General features: G+C 39.1%; 1 protein-coding gene across 1 annotated transcript in view; it reads right to left on the reverse strand.

Annotated features, from left to right (window-relative positions):
- The window catches only part of SP100 (SP100 nuclear antigen), a 127,220-nt gene that overhangs the window by 83,652 nt on the left and 31,057 nt on the right, over positions 1-12,511 (reverse strand). Inside the window, exons 5-8 of the mRNA XM_011976033.1 lie at positions 12,195-12,278; positions 9,951-10,013; positions 9,399-9,548; positions 8,852-8,935 (exon numbers count right to left, since the gene is read on the reverse strand). Coding sequence (XP_011831423.1) covers positions 8,852-8,935; positions 9,399-9,548; positions 9,951-10,013; positions 12,195-12,278 — 381 coding nt within the window. The remainder of the gene's footprint in view (positions 1-8,851; positions 8,936-9,398; positions 9,549-9,950; positions 10,014-12,194; positions 12,279-12,511) is intronic.

The following is a 12,511-nucleotide window of genomic DNA, read 5'->3' on the forward strand; positions in this document are numbered from 1 at the left end:
TCCCCCCACTTGCCATTCCTTCCTGAAGGTCTTTCACCTGGGCTTCCTTCCTTTGAAAATCTGACAAGCAGCATCATGCATAATTTCTATGTTTTCATGATAACTTTTGAAAAGTAACTTGCAACATATTTCTATTCATCAACTCCACAACATGGCAATGTATGGATACCATGTCACTTTATCTAAAATCTGTTTCACTCATATACAGTTGGTCCTTGAACAACAGGGGCTTGAACTACATGAGTCCACTTGTATGCAGATTTTCTTCCACCTCTGCCACCCCTGAGACAGCAAGACCAGCCCGTCCTCTCCTTCCTCCTCCTCAAACTACTCAATGATGAGGATGAAGATCTTTATGATTATCTCTTGCCACTTAATGAATAGTAAATATATTTTCTCTTCCTTATGATTTTCTTAATAACATTTTACTTTGGAGATCTTACTTCATTGTGAGAATACAGCACATAATACATAGGGAAAATATGTGTTATCATCTGTTTATGTCAGCAGTAAGGCTTCTGGTCAACAGCAGTTAAGTTTTGGGGTAGGTAAAAGTTATGTGCAAATTTTTGACTGTATAGGGCATTGGTACCCTTAACCCCCTACAGTGTCCAGGGGTCAACTGTATTTTGTTATTTAATATTCCCTAGTTAACCTCTTTCGTATTCTTTCTTCTTGCATTCTCTAACCAGGGACAGGCCCTCTGTTAAAAAGATTTACTCTCTTTTTCCCTTCCATCTCATACCTGTTAAAAGCAGCCAGAGGCTGTGAACAAAGTCTGTGTGTCTTGGGTGGGAGTAGGCAGTTAGTATAAGAAAACAAAGGAAAGTTTTGCGCTTATAGAGAAATAAAGATATAATTAGAAAACTGGGGAGAAGCAGAGCAGAATAGGACTCTCTGCTCTGAAAATTGGGGAGAAGCAGAAGATGGCAGAATAGGACTCTCCAGCCTTCCTTCCCCTGCAGAAACACTGATGTGAACAACTACCTATGCATGAAAACACCTTTGCAAGAGCTGAGGAAACCAGATGAAAGATCACAGCACCTGGGTGTAACACAGAAATAAGAAGGAGCACATTGAAAAGGGCAGGAAGAAAAGTTTCACTGTGTCACCTTCTCCAACTCCAGGAAGCACAGCACTGAGAGAGATACCATATGCTTGGGGAAAGGAGAAGGAAGTGAGTGCAAGACTTTGCCTTAGACTCAAACCACAGAACCGTCTTCAATAAAATCCGGCTCCCAAAGCCCCAGACTCTAGCCAGTACCCATGGTCGGAACCTCTAAGCTCACCCTGACCCCAACCTAAATCCTGCAAATCCTGCAGCCCCAGGATTCAGTCCAGCCCTGCAAACTCAGTCTCCAGCCTCCTACAGCTCTATTTCAGCCTCAGAGACCCCACGATCCAGACCAGACTGAGTGACAAACTGGACCCAGTGGCACTGGGCTTTAGGCCCATCCCAGCAGCAAGCTGGCTTCAATAGCACTGGGCTTCAGGCCTACTGAAGTGCCTAAAGAAGCCTGCACCAGTGCTGTAGAACCCTGCAGATTCTGGTTCAAGGTTCCCCCCAGCACAGACCTGCCCATTGGTCATCCTAGGCACCAGACTAGCCTGCTTGAGGACTCTAGCAGCAAATCTGCCCTTGCACCATGCCAGATGGCCTTCCTAGAATCTTTAAATAGGGTGAAAGGCTTTCCCAGACAAAGTCAGACTGCAAAGACTAAAATAATTCCTACTTTCTCAAATGCACAGACATAAATGTAAGGCAACAAGAAACATCAAAACCAAAGAGACATAACATGACCAAAAGAACACAGTAATCTCCCCACAGCAGACCCTAAAGCAATGGAGACAACAAACTGCCTTACACAGAAAATTCAAAATAATTGTTTTAAGTAATCTCAGCAAACCTTAAGAATATATAGAAAAACAATTCACTAAAATCAGGAAGACAATAAACGACCAAAACAAGAAATTTAACAGAGATATTGAAATTATTTAAAAAATCAAACAGAAATTCTGGAGCTGAAAAATACAATGAATGAAATTTAAAAAGGCATCAGAGAGCATCAACAACAGAACTGATCATGCAGAAGAAAGAATATGAATTCAAAGATAGGTTATTTGAAATACAGTCAGAGAATAAAAAGAAAAAAGAATGAAAAGTCATGAAGAAAGTTTACAGGATTTATGAAACACATCAAAAGAGCAAATATTTGAATCACAGGAATTCATAAAAGGGAAGAGAAAGACAAAAGTAGAAAGTTAATTTAAAGAGATAATAGTATAAAACTTTGCCAATCTGGTGAAAGACATAAATTTCCAGGCACAAGAAGGTCAATGGTCTCCAATCAGATTCAATGCAAACAAGACTACACCAAAACATACTATAATAAGCTGTTAAGATTCAAGGACAAAGAGAGAATCCTGAAAGCAATAGAAGAAAAGAAACAACTAACATATGAGGGAGTTTTAATAAATGTAGCAGTGAACTTTTTAGCAGAAACCTTATAGATCAGGAGAGAATGAGATGAAATATTCAAAGTGCCCCCAAAAAACCTGACAACCAAGGATACTTTTCTTGGCAAAGCTGTCTTTCAGAAATAAAAGAGAGGTAAAGACTCTGCCAGGAAAACAAAAGATGAATACATTCATCACCACCAGACCTGTCTTACAAGAAATGCTAAAGCTGAAAGAAATAAATGTTAACTAATAATATAAAAATATAAGAAAGTATAAAACTCACTGGTAAAGTAAATGTACAGTCAAAATACAGAATAATACTGTAATGGTGGTGTGTAAATCACTTCTACCTCTAGTATGAAGGTTAAAAGATAATTTTTTTTAAAAAGTAGCTACAATAATTTGTTAAGGTATACACTATAAAAAAAAGATGTAAACTCTGACATCAAACATTTTAAATGAGGGAGTAAAGTAAAAGTGCAATTTTTGTAGGTAATCAAAATTAAGTTGTTACCAGCTTAAAATAGCCTGTTATAAGATGTTTTGTGTAAACTTCATGTTAACCACAAAGCAAAAACTTACAGTGAATACACAAAAGATAAAGAGGAATCAAAGCGTTATCACTAGAGAAAAATCACCTAATCACAAAGGAAGGCAGTAAGAGAGAAAGAAAAGAATAAAGAATCTACAGACAAGCAGAAAACAATAAACAAAATGTTTGGGAGGCCGAGGTAGGTGGATCACGAGGTCAGGAGATCGAGACCATCCTGGCTAACATGGTGAAACCTCATCTCTACTAAAAATGCAAAAAATTAGCCAGGCGTGGTGGCGGGCACCTGTAGTCCCAGCTACTTGGGAGGCTGAGGCAGGATAATGGCATGAACCCGGGAGGCAGAGCTTGCAGTGAGCCGAGATCGTGCCACTGCACTCCAGCCTGGGCGACTGAGCAAGACTCTGACTCAAAAAAAAAAAAAAAAAAGAAAGTACTTACCTATCAGTAATTATATCAAATGTAAATAGATTTAATTCTCCAATCAAAAGATATGGAGTGGCTGAATGAATTTATAAAACATGAACCAAGTATACGTGGCCTACAAGACACTCACTTCACTTTTAAGGCCACACATAGACTTAAAGTGAAAAGATAGAAAAAGATATTTTGTGCAAATGGAAATGAAAGAAAGAAGGCATAGGTATATTTACATCAGATGAGATACAGTTTGAATCAAATAATATAAAACAAGGCAAAATGGTCATGATAAAACCAGGCATGATGGCTTACATCTGTAATCCCAGCACTTTGGGAGGCTGAGGTGAAAGTATTGCTTGAGCCCGGAAGTTTGAGACCTGCCTGGGCAACATAGGGCAATCCTGTCTCTATAAATAATGAGGGAAAAAAAAAAAAGAGACAGATGTGGTGGTACATGCCTGTCATCTCAGCTACTTGGGGGGATTGCCTGAGCCCAGGAAGTTGAGGCTGCAGTGAGCCATGATTGCACTAGTGCACTCCAGCCTGGGTGACAGAGCAAGAACCTATCTCCAAAAGAAAAACAAAAACAAAAGAAACAAAAAGAAAGAAAAAAAGAAGGTCATTATGTAATGATGAAGGAGTCAATTTATCAAGATGGTATAACAATTGTAAACATATGCACCCAATATTTGAGCAACTAAATATATAAAACAAATACTAATAGACCTGAAGGAAAGAGAGACTAATACAATAATACTAGGGGACTTCAACACCCTACCTTCAGCAATGGACAGATTGTCCAGGGAGAAAATCAATGAGAACACATCAAACTTAAACTATACTTTAGACTAAGGGGACCTAATAGGCATATATAGAATATTTTATCTACAAGCAGAAAACTACCACTCTTCTCAATTGTACATGGGACATTCTACAGGATATATCATATGTTAGGCTACAAAACAAGTTTTAACAAAGTAAAGAAGGCTGAAATTATATCAGATATATTTTTTGACCACAATGATATGAAATTAGAAATCAATAACGAGGAATTTTGAAAAATCTGCAAATACATGGACTCCCAAACAACCAATGGGTCATTGAAGAAATTAAAAGGAAAAAAGTTTTAAATCTTGAGGCAAATGAAGATAGAAATATAACATATCAAAACTTATGGGATACAGCAAAAGCAGTTATAAGAGGGGAAGTTTATAGCAATAAACACAAGAATACATCAAGAAAGAAGAAAGATCTCAAACAACCTAATGTTACACCTCAAGAAACTAGACAAAGAAGTAGAATTAAGGCAAAAATTAGCAGAAAGAAGGAAACAATAAATATCAGACCAGAAATAAATGAGTTCAAAACTAGAAAAAAATAAGATCAACAAAACAAAGCCTAGGCTTTTTGAAAAAATAAACAAAACTGACAAACCTTTAGCTAGACTAAGAAAAAAGAGAAAACATTCAAATGAATAAATCAGAAATGAAAGAGGAGACACTACCTTTCTCATACCACATATATACAAAGAATCGTAAGACCCTACTATAAACAATTTAATGCCAACAAATTGGATAACCTAGAAGAAATAGATAAATTCCTAAACACATAAAGCCTACCAAGACTGAATAATAAAGGAAAATCTGAACAGACCAATAATGAGTAAGATTTAATCCATAATAAAACACCATCCACCAAACAAAAGCTCAGGACCAGATGCTTTCACTGTTGAATTCTACCAAATATTTAAAGAACAAATAGCAATCCTTTTCAAACTCTTCTCAAAAATTGAATAAGAGGGACTACTTCCAAACTCATTTTATGAAACCAGCATTACCCTGATACCAAAGCTAGACATGAGCACTACAAGAAACGAAAATTACAGGCCACTATCCTTGATAAACGTATATGAAAAATCCTCAACAAAATACTATCAAATCAAATTCAATAGCACATTAAACACCATGATCAAATAAGATTTATCATTGGGATGCAATAATGGTTAAACATACACACATCTAAAAAGGTCATACACCACATTAATAGAATGAAGGACAAAAACCATATGATCATCTCAATAGATGTAGAAAAAGCATTTGACAAAATTCAACATTTTTTCATGATAAAAACTCTCAGAAAAATAGATACAGAAGAAATGTATCTCAGCACAACAGTGGCCATACGTGACAAGCCCACAGCTAGTATCATACTTAATGACAAAAAACTGAAAGATTTCCCTCTAAGGTTAGAAACAAGAGTAGGATGCTGATATGGTGTGGCTGTGTCCCCACCCAAATCTCATCTTGAATTGTAGTAACCCCCACATGTCATGGGAAGGACTTAGTGGGAGGTAATTGAGTCATGGGGGCAGTTACTTCAATGCTGTTCTTGAGTGAGTTCTCACAAGATCTGATGGTTTTATAAGGAACTTGTCCCCTCTTTGCACTGCACTTCTCCTTACTGCTGCCATGTAAAGAAGGACATGTTTGCTTCCCCTTTTCTGCCATGATTGTAAGATCCTGAGGCCTCTCCAGCCATGCTGAACTATCAGTCAGTTAAGCCTCTTTCCTTTATAAATTATCCAGTCTTTGGTATGTCTTTATTAGCAGTGTGAGAATGGACTAATACAGATTGCCCATTCTCACTGCTATTCAACATGTTACTGCAAGTCCTAGCCAGAAAAATTAGGCAGGCAAAAGAAATAAAAGCCATTCAAATTGGAAAGGAAGAAGTTTTAAATTGTCCTTATTTGCAGATAACCCGATCTTATCTATAGAAAATCCCGAAGACTCCACCAAAAAAACTGCTAGAACTAATAAACAAATTCAGTAAAGTGGTAGGATATAAATACAGCATACAAAAATCAGTTGCATTTCTATGCACTAACAATAAACTCTGAAAAAGATATCAAGAAAACAATCCAATTTATAATAACTACAACAAAATACTTAAGAAGAAATTTAACTAAGGAGGTGAAATATGTGTACAATGAAAAATCTAAGACATTGATGAAAGAAACTGAAGAACAAAGAAATGAAAAGATACCCCATGTTCATGGATTGGAGGAATTAATATTGTTAAAATGTCCAGACTACTCAAAGTCCTCTAAAGAATCAGTGCAATCCCTATAAAAATTCCAATGGCGGCCGGGTGCAGTGGCTCATGCCTGTAATCCCAGCACCTAGGAGTTTCAGATGGGAGGATCGCCTGAAGTCAGGAGTTCAAGACCAGCCCGACCAACATGATGAAACCTTGTCTCTACTAAATACAAAAAATTAGCTGGGCATGGTGGCGTATGCCTGTAATCCCAGCTACTCGGGAGGCTGAGGCAGGATAATCACTTGAATCCGTGAAGTGGAGGTTGCAGTGAGTTGAGACTGTGCCATTACACTCCAGCCTGGGCAACAAGAGCAAAACTCTGTCTCAAATAAATAAATAAATAAATAAATAAATAAATAAATAAATTCCAAATGGCATTTTTTGACATAGAAAAACAATTTAAAAATTTGTGTGGAAGCACAAAAGACTCCAACTAGCCAAAGCAATTTTAAACAAAAAGAACAAAGCTGAAAGCATCACACTACCTGATTCAATATACACAACAAAGCTATATTAATCAAAAAAGCATGGTGCTTGCATAAAATAGACACGTAGAAAAATGGAACAAAATAGAGAGTTTGGATCCATGCATTTATGGTCAATTGATTTTCAACAAAGGTGCCAAGAATATGCAATGGGTAAAGGACATCTTTCTCTTTAATAAATGGTGTTGGGACAACTGGATATCCACATGCAGAAGAATTAAAATTGACCCCATCTCATGCCATATTAAAAAATTAACTCAAATGGACTTAATACTGAAATTTAATAACCAAGGTTGTAAAACTACTAGAAGAAAATACAGAGGAAAAGCTTCACGACATTGGTCTGAGCAAGTATTTTTGGGGTATAATACCAGAAGCACAATCACAAAAGCAAAAAGAACTGGGATTACATCAAACTAAAAAGCTTCTGCACAGGCAAGGAAACAATCAACAGAGTGAAGAGACAACCTACAGAATGGGAGAAAATACTTGCAAACCATGTATCTGATAAAGGTTATTATCCGAAATACTTAAGGAGCTCAAACAACTCAATATTAAAAACAAACAAACAGATTTTTAAATGGGCAAAGGACCTGAATAAACATTTCTTAAGGGAACACAAGCAAATGACTAACAGATATGTGAAAAAATGCCCTGCCTTTGAAATCATCAAGAAAATGCAAATTAAAACCACAATGAACATCACCACATACTGGTTAGGATGGCTATTATCAAAAACACTAAAGATAACAAACATTGGTGGGGATGTGCAGAAAAGGGAACCTTTGTACACTGTTGCTGGGAATGTAAATTGCTACAATCACTAAGAAAAACAATATGGAGTGTCCTCAAATAAATAAAAAGTAGAACTACCCATACAATCCATGAATTCCACTACTGAATATATATTCGAGGGATATGAAATCAGTACAGATGCTCCTAGAGTTACGATGGGACCACATTTCCATAAACCTACCATAAACTGAACATATCATAAGTCAAAAATACATTCAATACTTTAATAAACCCATTGTAAAGTTGAAAATCATAAGTCTAACCATCATAAATCAGGGGCCATCTGTATACGGAAGAGATATCTGCACTCCCATGTTCATTGCAGCAGTATTCACAATAGCCAAGATATAGTATCTATAACAACCTAAGTATCTATCGATGGGTGAATGGATAAAGAAAATATATACACAATGAAATACATCTATACACTGAAATACTATCTAGCCTTTGAAAAGGAAGAAATCCTGTTATTTGTAACAACAACCACGAACCTGGAGGATATTACGTTATGTCAAATAAGACAGGCACAGAAAGACATGTATGACATCTCACTTATATGTAGAGTGTAATAAAGTTGAATTTATAGAAGTTGAGAGTATACGGTGGTAACAGAGGCTGGGGATATGAGGATGAGGACTGGGGAGATGTTAGCCCAGGGATACAAAATTTCAGTTAGATAGGAGAAATACATTAAGAGATCTATTATACAACACGATTAATATAGTTAATAATGTACTGTATTCTTAAAAATTACTGAGAGAATAGATTTTGCATTATCACCACAAAAACGATAAGTACCTGAGGTAATATTTATACTAATTAGCCCTACGGTAATTATCTATGCTAATTATTTATGCTAATTAGCTAGTTAGCCTTTTCACAATGTGTACATATTTCAAAACAACATGTAATGCTGAATACATCCAGTTTTTAATTTTAAAAAGTGGTTACAATGATAAAACAACAACCAACCAACCAACCAACAAACGTGTAGCATCTGAATAAGAAAGGAAAGAAAATAGGCAAGGTAAGCAATAATTACTTTCTTCATCACAGGGCAATGGGCAGGGCGTCTCCCTTCCAGCATTCCCATTACTCACTTGGACAGCGACTTGTTCACAGGATTCTGGAGATAAATGAGATCACAGCTGAGAATCTAGTGGAGCCTTGCTCTGTCCTATTTCCATTTGGTTAGACCTCACCTTGCTTCTCCTTTCTTCTCCTGTTTCTACCTATACCCCTGTCTGCATATACTGCTGCATGAAGGTGTTTGTGCTTTATTGATTCCTGGCCAATCTCTCTCTACTTTCTCCTTTTGTCTCTTGTTTCTGTCTCTCTTCTTTGGTGAGACTCTGCAAATCTTCCCCTTTCTCTCTCAGTTTTTTGCTTCTAGCTTTCTTCCTCCAGGTGTTTGTCATCAGTATGTCAGTGTATCAGGCTCATCCGTATATCAGGCCCCTTCTGTGTCTGTGTGATTTTCCCCTGCTTGTTAAACAGGTGTCTCCTTGCATTGTGCATTAGACTCTTCCTCTGCCACCAGCCAGGGCCCCTTGGCTCGTCCCCATTCACATGAACCCAGTCAGTCTTACCTGTTGGCTCAGTCTTTTGGGCACTTTGCTCATTTGTTTGTTGGCTTCCTAGCGAACCATTTTTGTCACTGGTTGTATCTTTTCTGTCTGCATTTATCTCTTCTGTTTCACAGGGGTGCTCTGAGAGTCCATTTTCAGGTGGGGTTGTACCTAAACCATGGTTTGATTCACAGATATTTTATTTGCCCCCTGCTGCCCGTCACTCCCTTCCAACCACTACAGCATGGGCCACTGAGGGACGTAAGATCAAGGCACCAAGCAACAGCCAGACTCAAGCAGATGCAGGCAGAAAATGGTGAAGCAGGCACATGGGTAAAACGGCCAGGCTCAGCGGCAGCAGGAACAAGCAGCAAGTGTGCTTAAGGGGTGTGGGAGGAAGAAACCCTCCTAGGCAAGATAAGGACTTGTTACTTAAATCCCAGAAATGGAAAAACTGTAGATGTAAAAACTGAAAATTCTGGGCAATCATTAACACAAAGAGGCAACCCCACAGCACGTTTCAGAATGGGGCAAGGATAGCAGAGGCTCAAAGAGTAGTAAACAGGAACAAACCATCATGAGATGGGGAATCCCAACGGGGCCAAGTCAGGCTTTGAAAAGAGTTTTCACCAGTTCCTGGCAGGAAGAAATTAGAAGTTTATTTCAGAAATTGAGGTATGGATCTTGCCATTCTCTTCTAATCCCTTTTTGGTCTCTGTAATGTAGGAGTTAAAGACCCCTTCTAAGTCTCAGTGCACAGGCCATCTGGAGCTGGCAGATGCCACCTAATTATTGAAGTCAGACTCCAGCCTCGAGAGTAGGGGACTGGGTCAGCTGCACCCCTGGCTGACAGGGGCCTTGACCAGACAACCCTGCTGAGTGTCCTCTGTGATACACTCCAGTAACTGACTATGGCAGAGTGATCCTGCCTTTGTCCCCAGAGCTACCCTGCCCGGGGCCCTTAGCTCAGTTTCTTCGAAGTCCTGGTTGCCTCATGCCCACCCCCTTTTACACAACACCCTCCCTCTCCACATCTGTTTATGCTTTCTCACTGGCTTTTCCATGAGGACTCAGTGTCTGAGTAGCCTCTGCTTCCTCCAGCTCTTGGTATTCTTTTTTTCTGGATCTTTTTGTCTGCAAACATTTCCTCATTTTTCTGTGTTTATTTTTTCTAGATTTCCTGGATAGCACAGAGTTAGGAATGCAGGCTCTGGTGTAGAACACCTGGGTTTTTCCTTGTTCATCTGACCCTAGGTAAACTCCATTTGTGGTATCTCTGAATTTCAGTTACCTTATCTGCAAAATAGGCATATAAGTAATATTAATCTCCAATGGCTGTCATGAGCATTAAACCAACTGCCACAGAGTAGATGTTCAATCAAAGTGAGCTGTTAATGGCACGGTGATTTTTGTTGTCTTTTACCCCTTTTTACAGTTTCATTTCCCTTCCTTCGTCCTCTAGGTATCTACACCCTCTTCCATGTGCACCACTTCCTTTCTGAGTCTCTCTACAAGACCGCCTTTCTCTTTGAATGTTCCTGCTCTTAAACAACATCCTCACATTTAAATTTTTCCCCTATTCTGCCACCTCCAAGTAGCTCCCGTGATATCATAAGAAATATACATTTCAGTCTTCATTCCCTGCTCCTGGTCAGAGCTCCCAAAACCCTTGAAACATCCTAAGTCATGACAAGTGAAAAGAGCACTTTCTGTTATTCATAACAAGCCCCTTTCGACCACATCTGGGTTCATGTTAATGAGGTAACTTTTGGAAAGCCCCTAAGGATTGGGGGGTGGTTGCCAGGGGAGCTGAACGTGAGATCAGACAGTTGGAACTTTCAGCTCCACCTCTTGACCTACAGGGAGGGGAGAGGAGGAATGGAGGTTAACTTAATAATCAGGTAGCAATGATTTAATCAATTCAGACTGTATAATGGAATGTCCATAAAGAACCCTAAGTGACTGGGTTCAGAAATCTTCTGGGTTGGCAAACACATGGAAGTGCCAGGAGAGTTGTGTCCCAGAGAGGGCAGAAGCTCTGTGCCCTTCCCCACGCTTTGCCCTATGCATTTCTTCCACTTGGCTGTTCTTGAGTTGTATCCTTTATAATAAATGTCAGACATTTCCATGCGCTCTGTGCGATCTACTAGGAAAGTATCGAAGCCAATGAAGGGCGTGTGGGAACCTCCAATTTACAGGAAGTTGGTCGGAAGCACAGGCCACAACCTGAGACTTGCAACTGGCATCTGAAGTGGAGGGCATTCTTATGGGAATGAGCTATTAACCTGTGGAGTCTGTGCCAAGTCTGGGCAATTAGTGGCAGAATTCAATTAAATTATAAGATATCAGGTGGTATCTGCAGAGAATTGGAGAACTGATTGGTGTGGGGAGACCACCGACATGTTTGGTGTCAGAAGTGTTGTGAATATGACAGTACAGGTAAAACAGGAGCCTTTCTTTCTCCAAGGGTCTCCTTTTTGATGTTGACCATGGACCATGGGCTGTGGTTCTTAACCCTTCACAACTTCACACAGATCCCCTACAGGGAACTTTCTAAATCACAATTACTTCTAGGTAGCTGGCATCTGTAAATCTGGCCTAGTGACACACTTGGCTCTGATTCCCTTATGGTTATTGAACCAACTATGTCTTGTCATGGCCACTTCTCCAGAACCCTGCATCTGGTTAGGAGCTCATATAACCCCCTCCTTGACTTCTCCATTGTCCTTCCATATGTCTTCCCTGATTCACAATCTCCACTCAGAACCTTGGATCCCTAACCACTCTTAGAGATAGTTTTTATTCTGTCATTTTTACCTTGTTCAAGACTTAGTTGGATGCCAGGCCTCTCCTCCCTCTCTTCTCCATCACTTTCTCGGAGAGGCAATTTGTCTTGGATTACTGAAGAGTGGGAGAGAGAAGACGCAATTAGAGATATACAGGGACCAGGGACAATGTCTGGAAATCATGCTTTTAGGAATTTCCAGTCCTTGGGTGACTCAGAGCTCAGAGGGTTCCTCATGACCTAAAGTTCTCCTGTTATCCCTTGGGACAGAGAAGAGAAGACCCCAACAATGAAGGCTTTATTGTCCTACACAGAAAGGAGACACTCAAGATTTAAGGATAAAGGAGTA

The sequence above is a fragment of the Mandrillus leucophaeus genome, unplaced genomic scaffold (genome assembly GCF_000951045.1).
Source record: "Mandrillus leucophaeus isolate KB7577 unplaced genomic scaffold, Mleu.le_1.0 Scaffold1616, whole genome shotgun sequence".
Lineage (NCBI taxonomy): Eukaryota > Metazoa > Chordata > Mammalia > Primates > Cercopithecidae > Mandrillus > Mandrillus leucophaeus.